This window comes from Stomoxys calcitrans, chromosome 3 (assembly GCF_963082655.1).
Source record: "Stomoxys calcitrans chromosome 3, idStoCalc2.1, whole genome shotgun sequence".
NCBI classification, from domain to species: Eukaryota; Metazoa; Arthropoda; class Insecta; order Diptera; family Muscidae; genus Stomoxys; species Stomoxys calcitrans.
In genome coordinates this window covers 144,390,588-144,407,938 of record NC_081554.1, presented here as the reverse complement: position 1 = coordinate 144,407,938, position 17,351 = coordinate 144,390,588, and the positions used below count along the sequence as shown (strand labels likewise).

Genomic DNA, 17,351 nt, shown 5'->3' with positions numbered 1-17,351 from the left:
GTCAAATTAAGTACAAGTCGGTTCATAACCTGATATAGCTGCCATATAAACCGATCTGGGATCTTGACTTCTTGAGCCTCTAGAGGTCGCAATTATTATCCGATTTGCCTGAAATTTTGTACGACGGATTCTTTCGTGACCATCAACATACGTGTTAATTATGGTCTGAATCGGTCCATAGCCCGATACAGCTCCCATATAAATCGATCTCTCTATTTTACTTCTTGAGCCCACAAAGGGCGCAATTCTTATTCGAATTGGCTGACATTTTACACAGGTCTCCAACATATAATTTAATTGTGGTCCAAACCAGACCATATCTTGATATCGCTCTAATAGCAGAGCAAATCTTTTATTATATCCTTTTTTTATACCCTCCACCTTAGGATGGGGGTATACTAATTTCGTCATTCTGTTTGTAACCACTCGAAATATTCGTCTGAGACCCCATAAAGTATATATATTCTTGATCGTCGCGAAATTTTATGTCGATCTAGCCATGTCCGTCTGTCTGTCCGTCTGTCCGTTCGTCCGTCTGTCCGTCCGTCCGTCTGTCTGTCGAAAGCATGCTAACTTCCGAAGGAGTAGAGCTAGCCGCTTGAAATTGTGCACAAATACTTCTTATTAGTGTAGGTCAGTTGGTATTGTAAATGGGCCATATCGGTCCATGTTTTGATATAGCTGCCATATAAACCGATCTTAGGTCTTGACTTCTTGAACCTCTAGAAGGCGCAAATCTTATCCGATTGGAATGAAATTTTGCACGACGTATTTTGTTATGATATCCAACAATTGTGCCAAGTATGGTTAAAATCGGTCCATAACCGATATAGCTGCCATATAAATCGATCTTGGGTCTTGACTTCTTGAGCCTCTAGAGTGCGCAATTCTTATCCGATTGGAATGAAAATTTCCACGACGTGTTTTGTTATGATATCCAACAACTGTGTTAAGTATGGTTTAAATCGGTCTATAACCTGATATAGCTGCCATATAAACCGATCTTGGGTCTTGACTTCTTGAACCTCTAGAAGGCGCAAATCTTATCTGATTGGAATGAAATTTTGCACGACGTATTTCGTTATTATATTCAACAATTGTGTCAAGTATGGTTCAAATCGGTTCATAATCTGGTATAGCTGTCATATAAACCGATCTGAGGTCTTGATTTCTTGAGCCTCTAGAGGGCGCCATTATCTTCCGATTTAACTGAAATTTTGCACGTAGTGTTTTGGTATTACTTTCAACAAATGTGATAAGTATGATTCAAATCGGTTCATAATCTGGTATAGCTGTCATATAAACCGATCTTGGATCTTGACTTCTTGAGCCAATTGAGGGCGCTATTCTTATCCGATTTGGCTGAAATTTTGCATGAGGTGTTTTGTTATAACTTTCAATAACTGTGCTATGTATGGCGTAAATCGATATAGAACCTGTTATAGCTGCCATATAAACCGATCTGGGATCTTGACTTCATGAACCTCTAGAGGGCGCAATTCTCATCCGATTTGGCAGAAATTTTGTACAAGGGCTTCTCTCATGACCTTCAACATACGTGTCTAGTATGGTCTCAATCTATCAATAGCTTTATACAGCTCTTATATAAACCTATCTCCCGATTTTGCTTCTTGAGCCCCTACAAGGCGCAATTCTTATCCGAATGAACTGAAATATTACACAATGACTTCTACAATGTCAATCAGCATTCATTTATGGTCCGAATCGGACTATAACTTGATATAGCTCCAATAGGATAACAGTTCTTATTCAATATTCTATGTTTGTCTAAAAAGAGATACCGCGCATATAACTCGACAAATGCGATCAATGGTGGAGGGTATATAAGATTCGGCCCGGCCGAACTTAGCACGCTCTTACTTGTTTTGCCTAAGAAGAGATGCCGGGAAAAGAACTCGACAAATGCGATCCATGGTGGAGGGTATATAAGATTCGGTCCGGCCGAACTTAGCACGCTTTTACTTGTTTACATTCAGTTTTGAAATTCTATTTTTTTTTTTTTTTTGGTGCAAGAGAGTGGTATTTAAGGCATACGTTGAACATATTTTTAATTGTTCGAATAAATAGTTATTAAATAGTATAAATTGTACATTGATTAAGATTATACTGTGTTCCCTTTCACACATAAGTAATCCCAAATGAAGTACGAATGAGTCAAATATATGTCTAGCTTCTATCACATACTACAACAATGTGGAGTGGCTAGACAAAAACAAATCAAAAAATGGAAAGCGTGTTTTTTATCTCTCCATAAAATATAATTTATTTAACACTAATTTCTAAGAAAAATAAATTTATTGTGAAAAATTTTATCCTGATATAGTGTAGAGCAGAAAAAATCAGGATGTGAACAAATAGAATGGATAAGTTCTAAACGGAACAAATTGGAGGGCATTATAGAATGTAAACGTGGTATTTTTAAATATTTTTAATATTATCTTATTTAATTTTTTTATTTTTTAGAGATTATACTAGAATAGAAAACCGCGCTGAGAATGAACAAGTAAAAGCGTGCTAAGTTCGGCCGGGCCGAATCTTATATACCCTCCACCATGGATCGCATTTGTCGAGTTCTTTTCCCGGCATCTCTTCTTAGGCAAAAAAAGGACATAAGAAAAGATTTGCTCTGCTATTAGAGCGATATCAAGATATGGTCCGGTTTGGACCACAATTAAATTATATGTTGGAGACCTGTGTAAAATGTCAGCCAATTCGAATAAGAATTGCGCCCTTTGTGGGCTCAAGAAGTAAAATAGAGAGATCGATTTATATGGGAGCTGTATGGGGCTATATACCGATTCAGACCATAATAAACACGTATGGTAATGGTCATGAGAGAATCCGTCGTACAAAATTTCAGGCAAATCGGATAATAATTGCGACCTCTAGAGGCTCAAGAAGTCAAGATCCCAGATCGGTTTATATGGCAGCTATATCAGGTTATGGGCCGATTTAAACCATATATGGCACAGTTGTTGGATATCATAACAAAATACTATGTGCCAAAATTCATTCAAATTGGATAAGAATTGCGCCCTCTAGAGGCTCAAGAAGTCAAGACCCAAGATAGGTTTATAAAGGGTGATTTTTTTGAGGTTAGGATTTTCATGCATTAGTATTTGACAGATCACGTGGGATTTCAGACATGGTGTCAAAGAGAAAGATGCTCAGTATGCTTTGACATTTTATCATGAATAGACTTACTAACGAGCTACGCTTGCAAATCTTTGAATTTTATTACCAAAATCAGTGTTCGGTTCGAAATGTGTTTCGCGCTTTACGTCCGATTTATGGTCTACATAATCGACCAAGTGAGCAAACAATTAATGCGATTGTGACCAAGTTTCGCACTCAGTTTACTTTATTGGACATTAAACCAACCACACGAATGCGTACAGTGCGTACAGAAGAGAATATTGCGTCTGTTTCTGAGAGTGTTGCTGAAGACCGTGAAATGTCGATTCGTCGCCGTTCGCAGCAATTGGGTTTGTGTTATTCGACCACATGGAAGATTTTACGCAAAGATCTTGGTGTAAAACCGTATAAAATACAGCTCGTGCAAGAACTGAAGCCGAACGATCTGCCACAACGTCGAATTTTCAGTGAATGGGCCCTAGAAAAGTTGGCAGAAAATCCGCTTTTTTATCGACAAATTTTGTTCAGCGATGAGGCTCATTTCTGGTTGAATGGCTACGTAAATAAGCAAAATTGCCGCATTTGGAGTGAAGAGCAACCAGAAGCCGTTCAAGAACTGCCCATGCATCCCGAAAAATGCACTGTTTGGTGTGGTTTGTACGCTGGTGGAATCATTGGGCCGAATTTTTTCAAAGATGCTGTTGGACGCAAAGTTACGGTGAATGGCGATCGCTATCGTTCGATGCTAACAAACTTTTTGTTGCCAAAAATGGAAGAACTGAACTTGGTTGACATGTGGTTTCAACAAGATGGCGCTACATGCCACACAGCTCGCGATTCTATGGCCATTTTGAGGGAAAACTTCGGAGAACAATTCATCTCAAGAAATGGACCGGTAAGTTAGCCACCAAGATCATGCGATTTGACGCCCTTAGACTATTTTTTGTGGGGCTACGTCAAGTCTAAAGTCTACAGAAATAAGCCAGCAACTATTCCAGCTTTGGAAGACAACATTTCCGAAGAAATTCGGGCTATTCCGGCCGAAATGCTCGAAAAAGCTGCCCAAAATTGGACTTTCCGAATGGACCACCTAAGACGCAGCCGCGGTCAACATTTAAATGAAATTATCTTCAAAAAGTAAATGTCATGGACCAATCTAACGTTTTAAATAAAGAACCGATGAGATTTTGCAAATTTTATGCGTTTTTTTTTTAAAAAAAAGTTATCAAGCTCTTAACAAATCACTCTTTATGACAGCTATATCAGGTTATGGACCGATTTGAACAATACTTGGCACAGTTATTGGATATCGTAACAAAACACGTCGTGTAAAATTTCATTCCAATCAGATAAGAATTGCGATCTCTAGAGGCTCAAGAAGTCTAAACCCAAGATCGGTTTATATTGCAGCTATATCAGGTTATGGACCGATTTGAACCATACTTGGCTAAGTTGTTGGATATCATAACAAAACACGTCGTGCAAAATTTCATTCCAATCGGATAAGAATAGCGCACTCTAGAGGATCAAGAAGTCAAGACCCAAGATCGGTTTATATGGCAGCTATATCAAAACATGGACCGATATGGCCCATTTGCAATACTAACTGACCTACACTAATAAGAAGTATTTGTGCAAAATTTCAAGCGGCTAGCTTTACTCCTTCGGAAGTTAGCGTGCTTTCGACAGACAGACGGACGGACGGACATGGCTAGATCGACATAAAATTTCACGACGATCAAGAATATATATACTTTATGGGGTCTCAGACGAATATTTCGAGTAGTTACAATCAGAATGACGAAATTAATATACCCCCATCTTATGGTGGAGGGTATAAAAATAACACATGGTGATATAGATTTCGTGATGTTGTACGTAAAATGCCAAGTTTGGTATTTCTTACGACTCATTTTTATACCCACCACCAATGGACGGGGGTATATTCATTTTGTCATTCCGTTTGCAACACATCGAAATATCCATTTCCGAGCGTAAAAATCTAAGACGATCTAGACATGTCCGTCCGTCTGTCCGTCTGTTTGTTGAAATCACGCTACAGTCTTTAAAAATAGAGATATTGAGCTGACATTTTGCACAAATCCTTTTTTGTCCATAAGCAGGTTAAGTTCGAAGATGGGCTATATCGGACTATATCTTGATATAGCCCCCATATAGACCGATCCGAAGATTAGGGTCTTAAGCCCATAAAAGCCACATTTAATATCCGATTTTGCTGAAATTTGCGACAGTGAGTTGTGTAAGGCCCTCCGACATCCTTCGTCAATTTGGCTCAGATCGGTCCAGATTTGGATATAGCTGCCATCTTAAGCGATCCTCCGATTTAGGGTCTTAGGCCCATAAAATCCACATTTATTATCCGATTTTGCTGAAATTCGGGACAGTGAATTGTGTTAGGTCCTTAGATATTCCCCATCAATTTAGTGTAGATCGGTCCAGTTTTGGATTTAGCATTGTACGTCGGCTTTTTAATGTAGGTAATTTAATTAAGTTTAATCTGAATTCATACGACGGAAGAGGCCAAGGATTCAAGCCACGTCCCCTGAGGCAAAATTGTTTTTGAACAGACTCAATCGCATTTGAGTGAATAGAATAGGCCAGATCCCATATAATGGACCCATAGTCTAAAGTACTACGCACAAATATAATATGTAATTGTTAAGATATATAGGGATCTAAAAATTCTTTACTCCAACGCTTGATAAATCCCAGGCTTCTATACATAGACTTTATTCGTAATTAGAGAAATATGTTTACTAAAATCTAACCGTTGGCCTAACAGGATTCCCAAACCATGAATAGAATCCACATATTGCACTATACTACCATTCAATAATATCTTGTATCTATCTTCTTGAGCCGAAAGAAAGACATATGTTGACATTTCAAAGTGTTAAGTTCCAACAAGTTAGTATTGCACCATTTATAAAAAAGTATTGCATTAGGCAGGTCATTTATAAACCATGTAAATAAAATTGGTCATAGATGGCTTTCTTGAGGAGCACCAGACGTCACATTATTTTATTAGAAATAGCATTCCCTATTTTCACCATTTGAGGTCTGCCCATTAGGTAGGATTTTATCCAGTTCAAGAATACATTTGAAAACCCGATAAGATACAACTTCAATAACAATAATTCTTGATTAAATTTATCAAAAGCTTTGCTGAAGTCCGTATAAATACAATCCGTCTGATATCGACTTCTAATATTTTAAATATGTATATAAATTTTTTTTCTTATAATACTCTTTACATAGGATAACTCGACAATGAAGAGAGGCTCGCAATGTAAACAACAATTAGCAATTTATGTTTTATAACAATTTATTCCAATGAGATAAAAAGTTTGTTTTAAATATGAAAAATATCAATTATTTATTTTTCTTAATACAATACAAATAGTATTTAAAAAAGGGCAACTTTCATATAAATTGGTTTATGGTGTTTATTAACTCACTTTAATTAGATATTTGAGCTCATCATAAATCAAAATTGAAAATTTTTAATCAATAATACAATTTCCTGTTTAGGTCCGATTTCAGCAAATGTCCGATTTTAGCAAAGCAATCTTAATTGAACATAGTTTTATCTTTTTTTGCTGTGTAGAAATAGAAATGTCTTTTTATATTCAGACAATTTAATAAAGCTGTAAAATATGTTTAGTTGACAGGAAAGGAAATAAGGGATATCCGTCAAATAAACCTATTTCAAATGTACATTAAGTTTTGTAAATATGGTCGTTAGTTTTTTTAGGTTATGGTGCTAAATTTAAAAAGAGAATTAAAAAAAACAATAGAAATAATAATTGTGTAATAAAATAAGAATCAATTAGCGATCGAAATTTTAAACGGATGGTCGTATTCGAGATTGCATCTTTATTTAAAAGTTTTGGTTCTTTGGCTCGTTGTCATTGTCCTACAAATAAGGAAAAATCTTAAATTTTGGGCCAACTTTTTTTCTGTGTAATAAGTGCAATTAATTGATTTTTCCAGATTTTTTTAAATTGTTTATAACTACACTCATTATATTCTTAAACCCGAATAGAAAGTTACTCTAAGCTCTTGAATGAATAACTTCTTCTAACTTCTTATAAATATTTTTTATATTCAGCTGAAAGTTCGATAGAGGGTATGAATGGAGCTGAATATTTTTTCGAGAGCGTAAGTATTACCAATATGATTTGTAATTATCGTTTAAAGTTTTTCTTAACTCTGACCACAGGTTATGAAAACAACTGAGACTTATATAAGCTGGCCATGTAGGCTTAAAATTGGAGCTAAAAGTAAAAAGGGTAAGGTTATGCAAACTCTATAAGATTTAAGCTGTTTAAATGTTGCTTTAATCAAACATTTGTTTTGTTTCTTCAACTATTTTTTATTTTATTGTATAACAATGTTTAATTGTATGGTTGCCCAAAAAGTAATTGCGGATTTTTAAAAGAAAGTAAATGAATGAACTTTAATCAAATATACTTTTTTGCACTTTTTTTATAAAGCAAGCTATAAGTAACAGCTGATAACTGACAGAAGAAAGAATGCAATTACAGAGTTACAAGCTGTGAAAAAATTTGTCAACGCCAACTATATGAAAAATCCGCAATTACATTTTGGGCAACCCAATAAAACAATTGAGTGAAAGTTAAGATCTCAAGCATGAACAATTTTTATAAATTTGATATCCTCACTCTAGACCCTCATGTACGTATTGTGGGCAAAGCCGAAGAAGTGGCTAAAGCCAAGGAGCGCATTTTAGCAAGTTTGGATTCAAGAGTGAGTAATGCTCAACTAAATTAAAAATCCCGATTTTTAAAGTACTTGTTATTACTTCAATTCAGGGCACCCGAGTCATAATGAAAATGGATGTCTCCTACACGGATCATTCCTATATTATTGGACGTGGCGGCAACAATATCAAACGCATCATGGAAGGAACTTCCACGCACATACATTTTCCCGATTCGAATCGTTCGAATCCCACGGAAAAATCGAATCAAGTTTCACTATGTGGATCTTTAGAGGGTGTAGAAAAGGCTAGATCTCTGGTTCGTCTTTCGACACCCTTATTAATATCTTTTGAGTTGCCAGTGATGGCACCTGGACGTCCACAACCAGATAGGGATACTCCATATGTAACAATGGTCGAGCAAAAATATAATGTGCAGGTATTATATTATACTACTATCACCCAGATCTTGAAAAAAATTTGCTGAGCGTAAAGTTCAAGAAATGCATCATGGTTGATAAATATAAGGCAATGATATAACAGAAATTTGTTTCCCTGTGTGACGATCTGAAACATAGTTGAATATACATGGTTAGGTTGAAAATAAGGTGCGAGTATAAATCTGCCTTATGCCGCTATAGACATAAACCAAAACCAGCGATCGTTCCCGCAGCGATCGATCCTATGGACAGGAACGAGCTTACTCATCTTTAGGAGTTCGTCGAGGATCTCTGTCTCCACATGTTATGTGGCTACAACAACAACCAAAGCCTATAATCGACTTGTGCGAAATATATACTCGTAGTTACTATACTCGTATATAGAAAATCCAAGTCAGGTATACCTTATTCCTTTTTGTTTTTCATACTACGAGCTTTTGCTCAATCCGTAAAGAATTTAAATTATAGAGCTTTATCTCAATCCGTAACGGAAGTATTATTTTGAACTTGTTGGTACCTAAATGTACCAATTTCCAAAAAATCTCATACTCGCCTGGTATATAATCTCTAGGTGTACAGTTACCCTATATTTCAGAGCTCTAGCTTAATCAGATAAGAAAGTACCCATATGAACGTTTTAGTCCCTAAACGTACGAATTTCATCTGAACCTTCTGATCGCCCTGAACGCACTGTCACGGTGTATCTTTATGCAATCCGTGAAAAAAACTACATATTGTACGTTTTGGTACCTAAATATACGAGTTTGAAAAAAATCTTTTAGTCGCCCAATATATACTGTCAAGGTGTACCTGTATCGCAATTTTAAGAGCTACAGCTCAATCCGTAAAGAAAGTACCATTTTGGGCGCGTTGGGCAAATATTCCCCATTTCGTACTTTTTGGATCTTTTTAGTTCTTTAACGTAGGAATATCACACCCCGCATTACCTCGCGCCAACGACCCGTGACCAACATTCCTGCAAAATTTCATTATTCTAGCTTTAGCTGTTTGGGGTGGGAAGTCAGTCATTAACGCGCCTCTTTTATATATAGAGATCTTTCATCCGACATGTGCTTTATTCCTAAAAGTTAAAAACACCTTTTAGAAATTATATCACATGATTTCTTGATTTGACATAATAAAATCTTTGATGGTCTGGGTGATACAATTTTGTTTAATTTTTTTGCATAATGCTAATTATTACACATTTTCAGGTCATATTCTCTTCTCGACCGAAATTACACTCATCCCTAGTTTTGGTTAAGGGCTCCGAAAAAGAAGCTGGACATGTTCAAGAAGCTACACAAACTTTAATCAACTTTTCTTGTGATAATATTGCAGTTTGTATCGTATTCTTTGAATTTAACATTAAGTTAAAACTAATTATTAATCAATTTCTTCTATTTGATCATTTCATTCTTTTCTTTTCTTTGTATTCCTTTCTTTTCTTTTCTTTGTATTCCTTTCTTTTATTATTATGTTTTTTAAATTTCAGAGCCAAATTTTAGTTAATATGCAATTGGAAATATCACCTCAGCATCATGAAATTGTTAAAGGAAAAAATAATACCAATCTTTTGAGTATTATGGAGCGTACAAACACAAAGGTTAGAATACAGTAAATAGACATATATCTCCAACATTCGCTCAATAGATGGCGAGGTATTGAGTTCGGTTTGGTGAGTTTGACTTTCTGTTGGTACGGTGGTATTACAATGATCAAATATCGTCTATGTGAGTCTCATTTCAGACTGTCACTAGAACCTTACATATGAAAAGTATGGTAAACATTGTCAATTTTTCGGTGTTGCTCCAAAATTTGCCATTGCCAACGTGGGTATTGAAATGTTAAGATAGTTTCCAATTCCCGGGTCTCTGTGCACCATACATGGTACAGAGGAAATAAAGTTTGAAAATCGGTCTATCTATCTTAACATTCCAATTTCATTAATCATTCAAAATTGATACTTCGCGTGTTTTTTGCGATACCATTCGGTATATTTAGTAAAGCAACACCATGTGGTAATAAAACAATACTGGCTGGTATGAAAAAAATCTAAAACGATAGGTGCCTTTGGATATTATATTCATTACCAAACAGGTATTACTTTTATTTACGCATAAAAATAATATTTAAAAGCAATTTACTAAACACACATTTCATAATTATGACAATATTTTAATTGCAAAGGTAAGCAAAACTTTTGCCGCGACGACAAGACTAGAAAAATGGCACCTCCAATATTGCCAGGTATTGGCATAGTACCAGCATTTTTCTATCAATGTTCAGAAAAAAGAATTTTAGCACAAAATGTTTTGACATGAGCCATATCACAGTGAGCCAAACGGCAAACAATGGGAATAACGAAAACAACTTTTTATCTGTTGATCTGAGAGGTAAAAAATGTCCTGGACAATTATAGATAAAGACTATGGCGTTGTTTGCCTATACATTTGTTTTATATAGGGTGAGTTACAGGGTGTCGACCTAGACCACTTTCCACTTCTCAAACCTTCAAGGGGATATTACATTTGATCTTCTGAACCGATTTGCATGATTTAGGACTTTGGAGAAAGAGCTTAACGAGAAACGTATCAAAACTTAGATTTTTCAGTGTTTTCTTAATAACGCCGTAAATTTATATATTGGAAATTTCACTCAAATTCTGTCAATATATGTATGCACTTAAAATTGTTGGGACCAATATTACCGTTGAACTTTTTTGCCAGTTTAAACATTTGAAATTTTGAACAAAATCGGCCATATTGGTCTTATATGAACACATAAAAAATTTGTTATACCTCCGCTTTATGAAAATGTAAGGAATTGATAATACTTTGCGGCCAAAGTTTAGGTAACGCCATAGTATCCAAAGGTATTTGAATAATGTGCTGTACGGCTTTTAATAAGCCGACTGTTTTAAGGGATATTTTTTGGCAAACCTATCTTCCAGGCCCACACCCGCCACACACCATCATCAGCATTGCTTGTAATCGCTTGCTCACTCGCATGCATGTTTGTGTGTGTTTTATTGCCGAAAAAGAATATTTTTCATAGTGAAAGCGATGTCGATTTTAAAACACTGCATATATGGATATCACTCACCAGTAGGCCGCGTCGTCAGAACGTCTTAAAATAAGAAACGTTCAAGACATATAGTCGAAAGCCCATACAAATCGTTTATGACATTTTTATATAGTTGCATAGAAAATCATGCATGACATTTTGAATGAATATGTCATCAATGAATATATATATGACAGAATCCCTTATCTATTCGTTAATGACAATATTCCACAATTTCTGCAAGTTTGTCTTCAATATCAAAAAACAGATAAGGATCCACCAAATTGTTATTGATGAATGCATTTATTATTAAAATAACATTTATACGCCAAAAAAAAATAATTAAAATTTTATAAGATATTATTTATTTATTTAACTTTTGCACATATTCCAACAACATCGTATTTTACGGCTTCCTATAAAAAGTATACTTACCAACAATTTAAATATGCCCATATGTTTTTAATTTTTTTATACCCACCACCGAAGGATGGGGTATATTCATTTTGTCATTCCATTTGAAACACATCGAAATATCCATTTCCGACCCTATAAAGTATATTTATATTCTTGATCAGCGTAAAAATCTAAGACGATCTAGACATGTCCGTCCGTCTGTCTGTTGAAATCACGCTACAGTCTTCAAAAATAGTGATATTGAGCTGAAACTTTGCACAGATTCTTTTTTTGTCCATAAGCAGGTTAAGTTCGAAGATGGGCTATATCGGACTATATCTTGATATAGCCCCCATATAGACCGATCCGCCGATTTAGGGTCTTAGCCCCATAAAAGCCACATTTATTATCGGATTTTGCTAAAATTTGGGACAGTGAGTTGTCTTAGGCCCTTCGACATCCTTCGTCAATTTGGCTTAGATCGGTTCATATTTGGATATAGCTGCCATATAGACCGATCCTCCGATTAAGGGTCTTAGGCCCATAAAAGCCACATTTATTATCCGAATTTGCTGAAATTTGGGACAATGAGTTGTCTTAGGCCCTTCGACATCCCTCGTCAATTTGGCTCAGATCGGTCCAGATTTGGTTTAGGATTTTAGGCCCATAAAGCTCACATTTATTATCCGATTTTGCTGAAATTTGGGACAGTGAGTTGTGTTAGGCCCTTCAACATCCTTCCTCAATTTGGCCTATATCGGTCCAGATGTGGATATAGCTGCCACATAGACCGATCCTCCGAATTAGGGTCTTAGGCCCATAAAAGTCGCATTTATTGTCCGATGTCGTCGAAATTTGGGACAGTGAGTTATGTGTAGCCCCTTGACATACTTTTGCATTATGGCACAGATCGGTTCAGATTTGGATATAGCAGCCATATAGACCGATCTCTCGATTTTAAGTTTTGGGGCCATAAAAAGCGCATTCATTGTCCGATGTCGCCGCAATTTTGTGTTAGGCCTTCCAATATCCTTCTTCAATTTCACTCAGAACGGTCCAGACTTGGATATAGCTTTCATATAGACCGATCTCTCGATTTAATGTTTTGGGCCCATAAAAGGCGCATTTACTGTTCAATGTTGCCGAAATTTGGGACAGGCAGTTAAGTTAAGCCCCTTCATATATTCCTGCAATTTGATCGATAAAGATTTGCATATAGCCGCCATATAGACCGATATCTCGATTTAAAGTCTAGGCCCCAAAAAAGGCGCATTATAATCCGATTTAACTGAAATTTGACACATGGACTTATGTTAGGCTTTTCGACATCCATGTTGTATATAATTTAGATCGGTTTATTTATTGATATAGCCACTAAAAAGACCAATATTTTTGTTATACACAATTGAGCAATGACTTGTACCTATTAGTATTCGGTCGAAATCGATAGATATTTCGATATAACTGCTATGGGACATAAGGAATACAATTATCAGCTGATTTCGATGAAAGGTGGTTAACATATATACCCGAGGTGGTGGGTATCCATAGTTCGGCCCGGCCGAACTTAATGCCTTTTTACTTGTATTGTTTTATTATTCGTTTTCACTTTTGTAAAATAATACAATAAAAGTTCTAGTGTCGTCAGAAGTTGATACTCAAATAAATAAAAGTTCTAGTGTCGTCAGAAGTTGATACTCAAATGAGTTGGTCACGTTCCATCATTTTTGTTATCTTATTTGGTACAGTTAGATATTTTTTTCTTAATCAACAAAACAAAGTTTTTCGTCAGATGACGATTCATGCGTCACGGTCTCCTAAGATGCCCCCTACAGAGTAAATTGTTAAAATTTTGTATAAGAAAGAGAGAGAACAAAAAAGCTTTGCTGACTTTTTTGAGGACACGGTTAGTAAATTTGTCGACTATAAAATTTTATAACAGATATGATGCAATACATGTCAGCTAAAATGCCATATCGGTGACTGAAATTCAAATTGTCTGAAGAAAGCCTTTGAAGACAATTTAATAGACATTTGGACTGCTGGGTCGTTTTTATATCGTGCATACAAATACTGGCACAATTTGTTTAAATTTAAAAAAAATTGACGGAGTTAGTAAGAAAACACTGAAAAAACCAACATTTGTGATATTTATATCCCCATAACGGTGCCAGATGGCATAGTAGAATTTGCATGTTTTCTATAGATCTCGCCAAGCTCTTTCTCCATAGTCCTGAATCATGGAAATCAGTAACGTAGATCAAAAGTAATAGCCTCTTGAAGGTTGGGAAAGTGGTAAACTGTGACACCCTGTATATCAACCTGTCCGCTCACCACTCAGATAACAGCCTTTTGACCCGCTGTGCATCAACGAACTTAATTTGCCTATGGACATCACTCTCACCTCATCTGCACGAATTTTCATAAAGTCTACTTATTATTATTTTCAAATGTCTTTTATTTTAAAATTTAGATAATCTTTCCCGATTTATCTGATATGAATGTTAAGCCATTAAAAAAATCTCAAGTGACTATAACTGGGACCATAGAAGGTGTCTATAAGGCACGACAACAATTACTTGTAAGTAAAAAGAAAAATAAAGACCAGTAATTTTAATTTTATAAACACCCCTACAGCAAAAATCGGGTAAAGTAGTTCGATGTTGCTGTTGTTTTCTTTGCTTCGGAGAATGTATATATTTTGTTTGTTAAATCCAGTTCCTATCTTATTTTTGTAGGGTAACTTACCGATTGCCTTAATATTTGACTTTCCCGACAATCAAAACGATGCCTCTGAAATAATGAGCCTTAGCACTAAATATGGCGTTTATATTACATTGCGTCAGAAGCAGAGACAAAGCACTTTGGCCATTGTTGTTAAAGGAGTCGAAAAGTTTATAGGTAAGACCTAAAATTATTGATGTAATTTCCCTTTTTAAACCCTCCACCACGGGATGCAGGGACGTAGCCAGAGGGTGGTTTTGTCTTAAGAAAAAATTTAAATTAAATTTATTTTAAACAAAAAATTTCATTAACATTTTTTATAATGACAAAATTTAATATTTATAATATTCTACAAAGACAAAATTTTGCTGAGAACAGGGACGCCTTAAAATTATTTTTCTTAAAGACAAAATTGTACAGAATTTTTTTTTAAAGACTAACTTTCAGCGAAAAACTCTCTAAAGACAACCTAACCTCGAAATTATGTTTTTAAACCAAAATTTTAATTTTGCATAAAAATTTTTAAATTCTTTATATTATGCTTATTCTAAAAATTTTTCTATAGACAAATTTCAATAAATATTTTTAAAGACAACATTTTATCCCATTACGCATGACTATCGATTCCGCCATCCGATTTTGATGAAATATTATCTCAATGTATAAAAGAGATCCATGATTGACTGATTAGTTGACTGACTGATCAACGCCTAGACCAAACGGCTAAAACTAGAGTCATGAAATTTGGCACGAATGTGGTTCTTGGGTCGTAGGCACGCTATAAGATGGGGTTTTGTGATAGTCGAAATGGAAAATTTTTACCCAGCGCGAACGTGTGGGGCTTGAATTATGATTAAAGAGCGTCTTGAAAAAAAAATCCCAAAATAGTACCGGAAATGGTAAAATGGTACATTTAGTACCGCAATTGGTACATTTTTGTACCTTGTTTGTTAATTGAATTAGAGTACGAAATAGGTGGGCTTTGCATAGGTCGAAGGGGTAGAGCTTGAACTTCAAAATTTGGCTTAAATGATCGTTGTTGTGAAATAAAGGGGGTAGAGAGAAAAAATATGAAAAATAGTGATGGAAACTGATGAAACGTACGTTTAGAACCGTATTTGATACCATTTAATTATTTTTTAAAGAATGGAAAAGGAACTCTGAAATTTAACATGTAGATTCTACCAAGAAATATTTGTTGGCTGACAAAGTAATTTTTTTGCAAATCATATATTCTGGTACCAAAAGTACGAACTAGCTTATTTACTTTTGTAATGAACGGGGATGGGTAAAATTGAAAAAAGGGTAAAAATGACCGATGTTTTGACAGATGTACCATAAGTTGTACGAAGTATGAAGTGTTGAAATCGCACCAGGAGTGGAATAAAAAGTTCTTAAGTGTTGTAATTGGTACTATTTAGTATTTAGTATATAATTGAGCTACAGATCTTTGCACGATGTACCGGATGGCTAGAAGATTTTGTTGATATTCGTCCATTTTGGACAATATGGCATCTTCTTTGCGGATTTAGCTACAGCTCTGAAATTTGGAATACACTTACATCTAGGCACTATGTACCGAGCGACTAGAAGATTTGTTTGATATTAGTTCATTTTGGAATTAAAACGTACAAAGTGATACTTTATTTACAAACTGAGCTACATCTGTGAAATAAGGGATACAGGTATATCTAAGCAGTATGTAACGGATGGCTAGAAGATTTTTTGAAATTTAGGTACTAAACGTACAAAATTGTACTTTATTTACGGATTGAGCTGAATATCTCAAAATTGCGCTACAGTTACACCTTGACAGTATTTATCGGCCGATTAGAGTTTTTTTTTGTAAATTCGTACACTAAAACTTTCAAAGTGTTCTTTCTTTACGGATAAGGCTAAAGCTATTCAAATTGTGATACAGTTACACCTTGATATTGGTTTTACCATCAGGGGCAGCGAAGTGAGCGGGCATATGTTAGTATATTCATAATTTAGAGCAATTTTTTGAAATATTTAGAATTTTAAAAATTTTTGACAAAAAAATCTTTTTTATTTCCTAAGCCCCTACAACAGCAAAAAAACTTTCTTAATATTTTACGACGATTTTATGATTTTGGGATATAATAGAAACTGCTGTCAAAAGAAGTAGGATAGTGCCAATTATTGTTTTTTTTATAGAAATCATCAAATGCAACTAGATATTAAAATGGATTCCAGAAATCTCACTCCTAAGAATTTTGAGAAATTTTTTCGTTTGATTTTTGGGATGTAAAAATTGCCGACTTTCGACAAGCCAATTTTCCCCCAAACATGGCGGGTAAAATTGTTGTAACTGGTTTCAGTCGTATACTTTATGTTAATCCAAATTCCATTACCATTTCTCTTTCTTAACTCGAGCTAGAATTTTTCTAAGGCAGCTCTATTCATGGGTATTTTTCGTCGTTAATGCGATCCTGTGCACAAGGAGCAGCAGCATTAATACGGCTTCCAAAAGATATTTGCCACTGTGGTGGCAATCAGTGCAAAATTCAGCTCTGACTTCATGACCAAATGTCATCGCCGATGTGTCAGTTCCTGCACCAAATAGCGACCACAATTTTCAAAAAAAAAAAAAATAAAACAAGTAAAAGCGTGCTAAGTTCGGCCGGGCCGAATCTTATATACCCTCCACCATGGATCGCATTTGTCGAGTTCTTTTCCCGGCATCTCTTCTTAGGCAAAAAAGGATATAAGAAAAGAGTTGCTCTGCTATTAAAACGATATCAAGATATGATCCGGTTCGGACCACAATTATATTATATGTTGGAGACCTGTGTAAAATTTCA

General features: G+C 35.3%; 1 protein-coding gene across 1 annotated transcript in view; it reads left to right on the top strand.

Annotated features, from left to right (window-relative positions):
* The window catches only part of LOC106094616 (protein bicaudal C), a 38,482-nt gene that overhangs the window by 1,470 nt on the left and 19,661 nt on the right, over positions 1 to 17,351 (top strand). The window contains exons 2-9 of the mRNA XM_059365997.1: positions 7,289 to 7,338; positions 7,400 to 7,469; positions 7,868 to 7,947; positions 8,013 to 8,339; positions 9,555 to 9,680; positions 9,836 to 9,946; positions 14,276 to 14,383; positions 14,541 to 14,703. Of these exons, the coding sequence (XP_059221980.1) occupies positions 7,289 to 7,338; positions 7,400 to 7,469; positions 7,868 to 7,947; positions 8,013 to 8,339; positions 9,555 to 9,680; positions 9,836 to 9,946; positions 14,276 to 14,383; positions 14,541 to 14,703 (1,035 nt within the window). The remainder of the gene's footprint in view (positions 1 to 7,288; positions 7,339 to 7,399; positions 7,470 to 7,867; positions 7,948 to 8,012; positions 8,340 to 9,554; positions 9,681 to 9,835; positions 9,947 to 14,275; positions 14,384 to 14,540; positions 14,704 to 17,351) is intronic.